This window comes from Patella vulgata, chromosome 2 (genome assembly GCF_932274485.2).
Source record: "Patella vulgata chromosome 2, xgPatVulg1.2, whole genome shotgun sequence".
NCBI classification, from domain to species: Eukaryota; Metazoa; Mollusca; class Gastropoda; family Patellidae; genus Patella; species Patella vulgata.
In genome coordinates this window covers 35,422,272-35,434,452 of record NC_065880.2, presented here as the reverse complement: position 1 = coordinate 35,434,452, position 12,181 = coordinate 35,422,272, and the positions used below count along the sequence as shown (strand labels likewise).

At 31.2% G+C, this 12,181-nt stretch overlaps 1 protein-coding gene across 8 annotated transcripts in view; it reads left to right on the top strand.

Annotated features, from left to right (window-relative positions):
* The window catches only part of LOC126812564 (cadherin-23), a 64,003-nt gene extending 54,426 nt beyond the window's left edge, over positions 1-9,577 (top strand). For 2 of the 8 annotated variants that reach the window (XM_050539019.1, XM_050539023.1), the window contains 7 exons: positions 126-192; positions 639-807; positions 1,247-1,267; positions 1,976-2,039; positions 3,958-4,011; positions 4,421-4,462; positions 7,809-9,577. In XM_050539019.1, coding sequence (XP_050394976.1) covers positions 126-192; positions 639-807; positions 1,247-1,267; positions 1,976-2,039; positions 3,958-4,011; positions 4,421-4,462; positions 7,809-8,103 — 712 coding nt within the window. In that variant the 3' untranslated portion in view covers positions 8,104-9,577. The other 6 variants (XR_007675985.1, XR_007675986.2, XM_050539021.2 and 3 more) reach the window with 6 other exon arrangements.
* Positions 9,578-12,181: the final 2,604 nt, after the last annotated feature.

Genomic DNA, 12,181 nt, shown 5'->3' with positions numbered 1-12,181 from the left:
CCGTATCGTCTTTTGTTGGGTGTTTTTCCCTTGGCACTAAACTGGATTATTTTTGCTCCATTGATAGACTACATTCCTTTGATCATTTTTCTATAAATAATAGATGAAAAATTTAAATATTTCAGAAAAATAGATTATAATGCTGAAAGGATGGTCTCTATATTAAATGATTATAATGTACTGACTATAGTTGTAAGTAAATCTGGCATTACTTCCCCTTTCATTCTTGAAATACTTAAATATGCAAATAACTGATTCATCCAAATATTGAAAACAAACACAAGTTGATTACTGCTTTTGTACCTCAATAATTATTTCAATGAATTTTCAAGTAGAGAGAGAGAGAAATGGGGTTTAACGTCCACTCGACACAAACTAGGTCATTTCGGGACTAACATGGTTCAATTTTATTTCCATAATTCGCTTGCGCGTAGGGGTCTTTAGCAGTGGGAGGAAACCGGGGGACCCGGAAATAAACCCACGAGGTTGGGCAGGTGACCCTACTCCTTGTCACGTACAACCGGGGATTCGAAACCATGCCAGTTGACTCATCAAGTAGAGGGTAAAAGCTGTTTGTTTATAGTGTCTGCTATAGAAATATTAGATTTTCTACATGTTTTTTATTTTGTTTTTTTTAGCCAACATATATTGAAGCTAGCAATGATGAAACAGAAAAACAACTACGAATGGCACTAATATTGGTATCAGTAATACTTGGTGCTTTAGTCATCATCTTGATAGTAGCCTTCTATACTAGTCGAAGAAAATATCAGAGAAAACTTAAAGCAGCAACTGCTATGGCATATGGTAGGTTAAAGTAATCACTGGGAAATGTATAAAATTAGTTTAGAAATTTAAAATGTCAGAAAAAATGCCTTATGAATGTGGCATTATTTGATATTAATAGCAATATTTCTTATATTTTGTACTACTGGTAATCATAACTATATATCTACAATTCTGGCTGGTTTGTTACAAAATGAAGAGCCCTATTTATGCAACAGGTAAAAAATATGCATATTGTTCAAGTTAGCAGCCCTTATTACATGTGTCTGTCTGTCCCTGTCAGCAAAATAGACATTACATCTGTTGCTACCTTCTCTTTTGGCCTTTTAAACTTGGGAGAATTGAAGGAATGAGGGGAAAAATGTACATGTATATTATATGTACATTGTATATGATAATGTTTGAGTTTTAACTCCAGTGTTTAGTACATGTACATCACTTTTATGTCTTTTTTATGTAGTATCCAATGGAAATGGAAAGGGTAATTTTCTATTAATCTTCATTTTTGATGAAATATATAACCTATCCATACTTCTTTGCTTTACTGAATTATAGCTGGTACTAAAATTCTACTAATATTCATAGTATTAATATATTTAATTTGAAATTACATTATATACTCTTCATATTCTGTTTTTCTATCAATCATTAATAAAGGGGCTTTGTCAGTAGAAAGATCATTTTTAGACTGTTGATGCATAGTGGTAAAGTGTGCTGTCTCACCCAATAGATTGCATTCAAGTGTACATAATTTACTTCAAGAACTTGTACTTAGATCAGCTGCTGTTTAGAATTATCGTAAACATTACTAATGAAATTCCCTTTTGAGTTTTATAAAATGCCTTTGGACACCTTTTGATTAACTTACAGCATTCCTTTATTTCTTTAACAATGAGGGGCTTTATTTCTATATATCTTTATATATTATACTATTGCTCTTTAGTTCCTCTCTAATTAATTAATACTCAAATTTCTTTATGACAAATAAATTTTATATTAAATATTTTCATAATACTAATTTTGTGGAATGGAAAAAGTATAACTTTTGGAATTTAAGAAACAAATTAATTGATAATAGAAAATGCATTTGCACATTGGATTATGGTGATAATTTGGAATTAATTAATAGAAATTAGAATTACTTGGTAATTAAGTTTCCATAGCACATATTCCTCTTATTTTTTTTTAGGTTCTCAAGATTCAGATTTATATAAATTGGAGATGCCTGGAACAAATATCCATTCTTATGAAAAGTAAGTACATTTATTTTGGAACATATATTCTGTTTGAATTTTTCAATCTATTCTGCATTTTTGAAACCTTAGCAATATCACCTATCTGTAGAGAGTTTTATTTGCATCATACATAATGGTTATGGTTTTAGCTAAATAAAAGTGATTATTATTTTTGACTTATTTTGAGTACTAATTTGATTAATCACAAGAAAACTCATTTTATCCCACTATGCTTTTTTTTATCACTACAATTTTGAATCAGTATAAATCACATTTCATTAGAAAGAAGTTTTTCTAATGTATATCTGTAGAATATAATAATGAATCATGAATTCTGTGTCAACCCGTTTTGAATAGTAATTTTAATTTCAACCCTTAGCTACTTATATAATTTGTTTTAATTTTCCTACCCTGGCTTTAAATCCCCGAAACAGTAAATAAGCAGAGTCTTAAGAGACAGATTTGAATTTTTTTAATTTTATTGTTATTGAGTTTTGAATGAATTATTTGATATGTTTGTTTATTTTTGGTGTACATTTATTTAATATCATGCTTTCCCCTTTGAACCCTGCAGGCCTCATTTACATGAGGGACAGACAAGGTTCTAGTCTCGGTAAATTATTTGTTTCCCTGTATCTACTTTCGTCCTCACCAACTTTTATTTATTTTCATCAATTTTTATTCTCATTTTGTTTACATAATAGAACATCTGAGAATAAGTCAGGGTCTTATAATTTAAAAAATCTATCCCAGTGTTCATACTCACTAAACCGTTAATGATAATTGGACAAAAAAGAAATTTATCATTTTTTACAAGTTTAAATTAGTCATCATATTAAAATCATTATGGCTACAGATGTTCTGTTATTGTTAAAGGCATGGTATATTGTACTAAATTTGTGTATATAAATAATATAAGAATAGTTTTATTTCAGCTTTTTTCATATTTTTTAAATTTTAACCTCAATATTATTGTTTTAGATATTTTGGGAATTTGGTGCTGTTAATTTTTGCTTTCCATGGTTTTAGAGATCTTTTACTGTTGTTGTATTTAATCTTAAAGTCAAGGGGTCATATTTAAACATTAATTAATTTACTCTCTGGTGAATCAAAAGTTAATTATGAAAATGGTGTTGTGTTGTATAAATATGGGTTATGACAGTAAAAGATTTAGTACTGAATTTGATTATGCATGATACTGACTGTCCCTTCGTAATATAGATGTGCCCTAGACATTATTGCATGTTTGCACAAATATTTCTACATGGATATACTTACCAATGTACATTGAGCACATTATCTATAACTGACCTATTGATCACTCTGTGCATGAAATAGATATTATTAGGCTTTGGCTATTAGATTGGATAGCTTATTATCAAGATGTAAGGTTTGTAGAAGTATTCTGTTTCAGTTTAAGTTTAGCTTTTTTCCTTATATGTACATATATGCAGTATGCTAATTAATCTGCTAATCATACAAGATAATACAACAAGATTTAATCATTGAACTTGCTGCTTTGGTTGTTAAGAGCTATATGCATATGTTTTCGATCTCTCTTGATTTGTTTGGCAATTACACATCTGTATTCTCCAAATGGTTTTAACAGTTTCAATTTCCCTTAAAAATCAAAATGTAGTCTGAAAAGAATGTAGAATCTGAATTAAAAATATTTATTATTTATGAATTTCCACACTTCCCTATCAAACTTTTAAAATCTTCTAGGAAAATACCACACTATATATTTCGAGTGAATATTTTTAATTTGCTATTTTTCAACACTGTCTTATATCAGGTGCTAAAAATCTAGGGCATATAAGTAAATAACTAAAATTAGAACTAAAAAAAAAGATTTTTGTTTTAAGCTGTCTTTCATTATAGGTCCTAGTGAGTATTTTTTATAACTTTAACTATTATTTATTGTTGTATTTTTCAGTGCCAATCCAATTTACCTAGAAAAAATATTATTGGGTGAAATGGAAGAAGATGGGTAGGTCATTGTTATTTTATAAAATAATATTATTGTCACGTCTCCTTAAGTGTTAGTGACCGATGTCAGTGTGTCACCCATGTCTATTAGTTACTTTGTTTCTTTGTTTTTTTCTAAATAATTATTGTTTTTAGCTAGTTACCTTAATGCATAGGTAGGCTATAAATAAAAAAATAAGTAGCAAAGTACTTTTTGAAAAATGTACTTTAAAATATTTCATATACAAAATTTAAAGATGTAGTAAACTGTAATTTTTAGGAGAACTGCTACTGCCTAGTGAAGGTAAGAGTTAATACTATTATCTGGCACAGTTTCCATCCTTTTTTTTCATTTAGTTTAAGAAAGAAATGTATTCTCTTTAATTATGTAGAATTATCAATGTTATTATTGCTATTTGTTTTGGATACAGAATATCCCACTCCTCATCTTTTTACCAGACCTACTTTGACCAGTAAGACTTAAATATTTTGGATGTTATGGGATACTTGTTGTCAAGCATATATTTGCTGGGCTTTTAGCTAAATCTTTAAGGACAAATGTTTTATGAAACTGAAAACGTGCAAACGGAAATATGTTGTGTTGCTCACATTCACATTCTATCAAAGAAAGATCTATTTGGCAAATAATTTACCCCACTTGCTGTAGCATAGAACATAACTTATTAAATGAATGAACATATTATATTTGTTCCTGTACATATAACTTAGCTCTTTTTTATATTATACACCCACATTGTTATCACCTTTATCTGTTGATCCATCATCTGTCCACAATTTCATTTTTTTTGCCATAATTTCCAACTTAATTGAAAATGAAATTACCATGTGCTCATTTATAAAATCAAACATCTCATCTAACTGAAATTTTACACAAGAAAATGTAGCAAATATTTTTATTCACAAATGACAATTTTCATTGTCATGACAAATGTGCCCATGTAATTTTAGCTTTAATGTGTGATAAATAAGTAAAAAAAAATGTACGTTAGGGCTATCAAATAAACAGAAATTGATAGGCCTATACATGTATATCGATATATTGCAATGCAGACTCCCCAATAAACATTACGATATGAAATTAAGCATATCATTATTTTCACTCTACATATACTTTCATTTTGTTTGTAAACAGACTTTTGACATCTATATTTCATTTGAATCAAATCATAATTTCTATCATTTAATTCATCAAAATTCAAGTGTCATGTAATTAAGTTATTAGTAACTTTCATTAGAAAATTTCCCCAAAAAGATGTTATACTTTCTCTTTTTTGAAGCCCTAGTGATCTTTCAAAAGACATATTCAAAACTTATCTATTATTGATAGAATTCTGCTTGATAACGTTAAGTGTTGATTCTGATGTGCTCCATGGAATATAATATTTGACCTCTTTTTATCTCTCTTGACCCTTTTTCCCACTGTTCTTTGGTTTGGTTTTTTAATTTGGTTATTGCATAATTATCAACACCCAATAATTCCTCCATTTATTCAATTTCAATGGGATCATTTTACTTGTATCTGGGTAAGAATGGATTTTCGATTGTCCAAAAATTCTCCATTTACATATACATGTATTGATTATTGATTAATCAAATCTCTTTTACTACTTTTCACACACAACCATATAAAAGCAATCCATTTTCAAAATGGTTATCCTTTTGCTAATTGAATATTTCATTAATGCCACAAAATTTGGAAGACCTTGACACAGGTAGATAATTGTAAATTATGTCAAAAAATGACAAAAGTATCTGAGTAACATATCCCTGAAGCAATGGCATGAAAAATCCCTCTCTAGACATTGCTGTATTGAGACTAAAAACTTAAGTCTTTGATGGAGCGTGTCCATTCTCATCGTCCTATCAAATCTCTCCTGAGTAAAATATAGGGAATTTTCATGACTTAACTGGGGTGACTTCTTTAAAAAAAATATCCTAGTATTTGTTAGTGCTCATTCTATCATAGGTAAGTTTGACCGTTGCTGAAACTCGCTATTGGAACGAAAATTCTAAGACTCAAATCTCCGATTTCAATTCTATAAACGTGTACCAATCATTACTGCCTTTGATAATATTTATCCATTTTTGTGAAGCAAATTCATGAATTGTTTTTTCTTATCAAAAAAAAACCATGTCATATTTCTATCCAGTTTGTTAAAACACAATACGTAACATGACAGCCTTTCTCTTTGATCTGATGTGGGGTCCAAGAGATGATAAAAAGATTCCAGGTGCATAGCGATTACCAAATGTTTACATTGTAGCTATATCGGATAACCTCGTTTATCATACAATTAGTTTCTCTGCAATATTCTGTTATGTATTACTTATTGAGCTTAATACATTTCACACGTTCTGACGTAATGTAGCCACATTTGTCACCAGACACTTTACGGTAACGTATTTAAAGCTCTGGTTAATCCTGATTGATTTTGTTACCTCATAATGTACTGGTTGTTGATCGGACTGTTAACCAGTCATAATTTGTGACAGAAGTTTGCGCTGATTAAGGCAGTATTTGAGTGGGATTAGGTCTAATCAAACAAAACACTGCGAGGAGTATGCTAAGTAATAACTTTAAAATCTTTTATTGTATTATTAACTTTTACCTTCATTTGACAGGTAGGAAAAGTAAATAAGACGTATGCATACGTTAATTGGTAGCATATTTAACTGGTAACAAAGAAACATATATTATAAATATCAAAAGTTAATGATGTATTAATTGAGATCCAAAATACATATCCATCATTTGAAACTTGGAAGTAAATATTTATTTTGCATCATTTCGGTTAAGCAATAACAAGAATGTGGTCCTGTTACATAGGTTGTAATATGCTCTTTTTAATAAAAATTAGGGATGCTACAATTTTATTTCTAGCTATATGAAGTGCAAGATGCTTTGAATATTGTATGGTTGTTTATTTATATCATACTTTGTTATTGTGACACAGCATCTGTATTCCCTATTGTGTGCAGTGTTTTTTAGTTGTAGCAACAAGCTTTAACTTGTTATTGATAGATTAATCTCTGTTCGTCACTCTGCTACATATATATGTGGTTAAAGCGTTTCCGTGTGAACATCAGTGTAATGTTTCGATTTATGCAAAATAGATAAACATTGACATAGTTGAATTAAATTGAAATGTTGGCTAAGTACCCAAAAATAGAAATGTACCTATATACTATATGTTACAGTTTTGAATGACAGTGTTGTATGCCTTAAATTCTTTTGGATTGTCACTTTATATAAATGAACCCCCTTTGGTTAATTGTTCATGTGATTTAAATGTACCGTAAATATTTTTCACAGTTTATTCAATATCTAAATGAATATTTTCACTAAAATAGTGGCATGATGTGTGTACCCTATTGCAAGATACACATTTGAATATTTTATCTGTCATGAAATAATAATATAGTAAATCAGTATTAGACAGAAGAATTAATTAAGATAGGACTATGTATGTATGTATGTATGTATGTATGTAATAAAGGTTACTTCTCTTTGTATCATGAAATGAAATTGTCATTCATACTTACTTTTCATTCATGCAATAATTTCATTGCATTCTCATACATTCATACAACAATTTTATTGCATTCTCATACATTCATTCAATGATTTCATTGCATTCTTGTACATTCATGCAGCAAATTTCATTGCATTCTTGTACATTCATGCAATAATTTCATTGCATTCTTGTAAATGCAAAATCCAAAAATAAAGCCTGAAAGGAATAATTTTCAATATCAACATTAGCATTGTATCTAATTTCAATTTTTTTCTATTTTCAGTCAAAATTCTCTTGATGAAAATGCCATTGAAACAAATCCTAGTTATGATGAACAAGAAGTTTCTATGAATATATTTCCTGAAGATAAAGACCAAACTAATGTGGAAGGGACTACAGATCTTTATCTTAAAGCAGCTTTAAAAGAACATGAAACTTCTAAAAATTTAAAAAATAGTGACATAAATAAGAATATCCCAAATGGTAAAATTAAGATTAAAAATGGTCATGCATTAGAGCCATTAGCAGACTTAAGTACAACACGAAATATTGATGGTTTACAGACTACAGAAATATAATCTTCAAAAACAATAAGTGTGCGTAAAAATATGCATAGTTTCCATACATATTATTTTGTATGACAGTGCTTATCAAGAAATTTTATTTAGAGTGATCAGAGAAAAGTGTGTGTGAAATTGGATAAAAACAAGAAAATGTGTTTTATCATCAATATATTACATTTTTAGATTTTCTTAAAACTGGTGCTGGCACTGGCTTATGGAACATGGAGATAAGTTATTACTTTTTGGGAAATATTTTGTTCATTTTTTCCAAAAATTTTGTGGATATGGCATGTTCATTTAATGGACAGACATATTGGAATCAAGATTTATATATTGATAAGATTATTTTCTCAATTAATCTTTGTGTTATATGTATATTTATTGTGGAGTTGATTCCTCAGGTGCCTAATTCTATTTAAACATGTCCTATAGTTGTGATATAAAGTTATTTTTGTACTGTATATTTATCTTGTGTACAAGATACTGTTAGTTTTTATTCAGACATCTAACACGCTTTCAAATTGTACCTTTTTTTATTCTCCAGTAAAGGATATCTTTTTTTATATTATAAATGAGATTTTGTTGTATTTTTAACATTACCTTTTAATTTTAATTCTTATTAGAAACTTATTTTCATTTTCATTTGATATTATTACAGATTTTCATTAAACTGGTATTTTAGGGAAAATGAATTATATTCAGTTGATGAGAATCTTTTTTGACTTCTGTTCGTTCGATAGATCTTGTGGATTCATACCCTGTGAATATAATACATGAAAAGGTGTCCGTTATTAAGATCTGGATTCATGATATACTCGTAACTTTTGATTTTTTGAGGAAAAAAAAGTATAAAAAAAAGCTTACAGGGTGATAAAAACAAGCCTTCACCTTTGTGTAAATTTTAAACCTGCATACCTCTGTAAATAAGCAAACGAATTATGCCTCATATCAAGCTTTTTTTGAAGGCTAGACCACCATTAAGTTCCCCGGCTGATGAAAGAGAAGATCACTATTTAATGGATCTAGCTAAGAAAAACTGTGATAAAAAGAATGATGTAGACAAATAGTAAACATTACATAATTTTTTGTTAATTTATTCTGGTGTGGTGCTGTTAAAGATTTATTTTCCATTTTTATGAATATATGACAAAAATAGAATAGGGTGCAATGCTTGCACTTGCTTCCATGAAACTTTCAAGTTGAAAGGTCCATGACATGTCACACAATATCTAAGGCTTTAAAGAGTTTGTATTTTATATTATGAAAAGTTTTTGCAAATATAACTAGTAAAGAACATTGAATGGAGAGGGATACAAGCTTGGTTTTAAAAGAATATAATGCAGAACAACACTTAATTTATTTTATTAATGCACTTTTAACTTAATCAAATGTTTTATATATTATTATGTAAATATTGTACGTAGTTGTCATTATGGTTATGTATAGTTTTCTGTATATTTAAAAAAACAAATTAAATATATTAAATTTATATATGTATACATTTCACCTATTGTCGTCACCTATGTCTGTCGGTCCGTCCATCACTACAGACTGTTTCTGATCCAGGAATTGTTTTGGTCAAGAGTAAGAATTCCATCGAAAATTCAAAAGATTTGGTTTGTAAATTTCAGAGTTGACACAATATTTGTTGACAAGATATTTACGCTCACAATCATGGAACCCTGCAAACATGTGTTTTGTCGATAACCCGCAGGGTTTGGATCCCGAAAAATATGCAGTATAATAGGCCGTGTTTATAGTAATATAAACCTATCATAAGTGATATAAAGAAGCTTGAAATTATTAGAATAATTAGTTTGATGTAGTAAACCAGGGGTGGTTAAAGCAATTCTGCAAAGAGAAGTCCAGAGGCGGGGGGAATTATGCCGGAGGATGGCAACACACCTACATGTATGTATTTTGATTTTTTAATAGAATTTGGTCTCCGGTTATGGAACTAGTTTGAAGATCTATCTATTGGACAGGCGATTTCGGGTAGCATACTGAAGCATTTTCACTGGAATGTATTAAGAGAAATGAAATGGGGGTTAAGGTTCTACTATATTCTCTGACTTGGCTAATGAAGCCGAGAATACACCATGCAGTGTGATATGAGGCACATTTTGTCTGGACAACAAAACTACGGCCTACTCTTTTATCTAATTTTAAGTCCCATCCTTGTCAGGCCCTCCGTTCTACACCACTAACAAGGGAAAACCTCGCCAGAAAATCCCGAGGAATTTCCTCTGCTCTGCTAGATCCTCACCAGCGACCCAGAATCTTACTCACTGAGCCACCACGGCTCCCTTATTAAGAGAGGGAAATTTGACATCGGTGAGTTATTATTTATTTTACAACTGGTTGGCTCACATAAACAGCATTTAGCATTGAAAGTTCTTCAATGGTGCAACTAAAATAGGCATCAATGAATGAATAATATTTATTATCGTAACTAAATCTGCCTACTGCATGTCTTTAGACTTCAGATGTTATACTCAAAATCAACTCTGTAGACCCTCGGATGACTTGGATTTAAACAGTCGTCCATTTTATAACAATCTGATTAAAATACAGATCTATATTTCGTTTCGTTTTTTTTTATACTTTCGATGGCATACACTACATGGAAGATCTGACAAGTTATAGCGATAGGTCACGTCAGGGGTCAAAAGACCAACTTTTGACCTATGACGTCAGACATTTGATTAGCCAATCAGCATTGATGTTACTAGTGGATTACCCACAGTTCCGAGCAAAAAAGGTCAAACACTCGATTCGACAGATCATTTGATTGGCTGACCCATCATTTCAAGCAGAACACGGGTTAAATAACAAGTCTTCCAGATCCAAGTGTAGTAAAGACAAGTAAAACGAAATTTTGAACTATAAAAACGAAACGAAATAGGATCTGTGTTTTAACCAGATTGATTTAATAATTAAATCAATAAATGGCTGATCAAGCTAACGTTTACCGTTAGTCACTGACGTCACTACCAGAGACTGTGGATGAAAAGCCGGCCAATCGAAGGTACCGTAGCAATTGAGAATGTTACTTGATTATCCAGAATATGTGGGTGGAGTTATCGTCTGTCAATCAAACGATCGGCAATCCTCGGAGACGGTGCGGAGACAGTTGATACATATTTCTTGTCCAAACTTCCAACAGTGACAACTTTCAGAATAAAGTAATTTGACTGAAATTTTCAATATTATCGTTTTCCATCATCTATTTTTGAATTATTATAGCAAGAATGGCCAACTCTTTATTAAACTCTCAACTAATGTATCTTTGATGCGTTGGTGTTAATTGAATAGGAAGTCATTGGCTAAACAATATAAACCCCCGCGGGTTCAGTTCTGCCACTATGTAAACCCTTACATCAAATTTTGACCTTTCACGGTGCTCAAATTGGTCCGAACAAATCCATAACTACAACCATAATTGACCGATTTGTGAAAAAAAGAAATTGACTGTGTGACATTGTGTGGGTCACTTGTGGCGAGGGTGAGCGATTGGAATTTCTAAAAGAGGTTATAGTTTAAACACCATTATTTAAACTGGTGGCTGGCGCGGATCCAGGGGGTGGGGGTGGGGGGCCCTCAGCCCCTGTGAGACTGGTCATCACTGTTCAGACCAGCAATTGGATTCCCAGATTTTAGTTTCTGTTTAATGAGGCGGCGACGAAGACTCTGGGGACTACACCAAACCACTAGTGCATGCGGCACTCTGATGATTATACCCTTTGCTCCAATGTATTCAGACAAGGAGTGGGGTCGCCTGTCCAACCTCGTGGGGTTTGCCCGGGTCCTCCGGTTTACTCCTACTGCTAAAGACCCCTACGCACAAACGAATTATTGAAATAAAATTAAAAAACCATAATATGTTAGTCCCGAAATGACCTAGTTTGTGTCGAGTGGACGTTAAACCCCATCTCTCTCTCTCTCTCTCTATCTATCTCTCTCTCTCTCCAATGTATGCCCCCCCCCCTCGATAAAATCCTGGATCCGGGCCTGGGTGGGGGGCTGGGTTCTTTGAAAGTTTTATGAATAATGTACGGCCAGTAATAAGAATACACATGGATATTGTATAAAT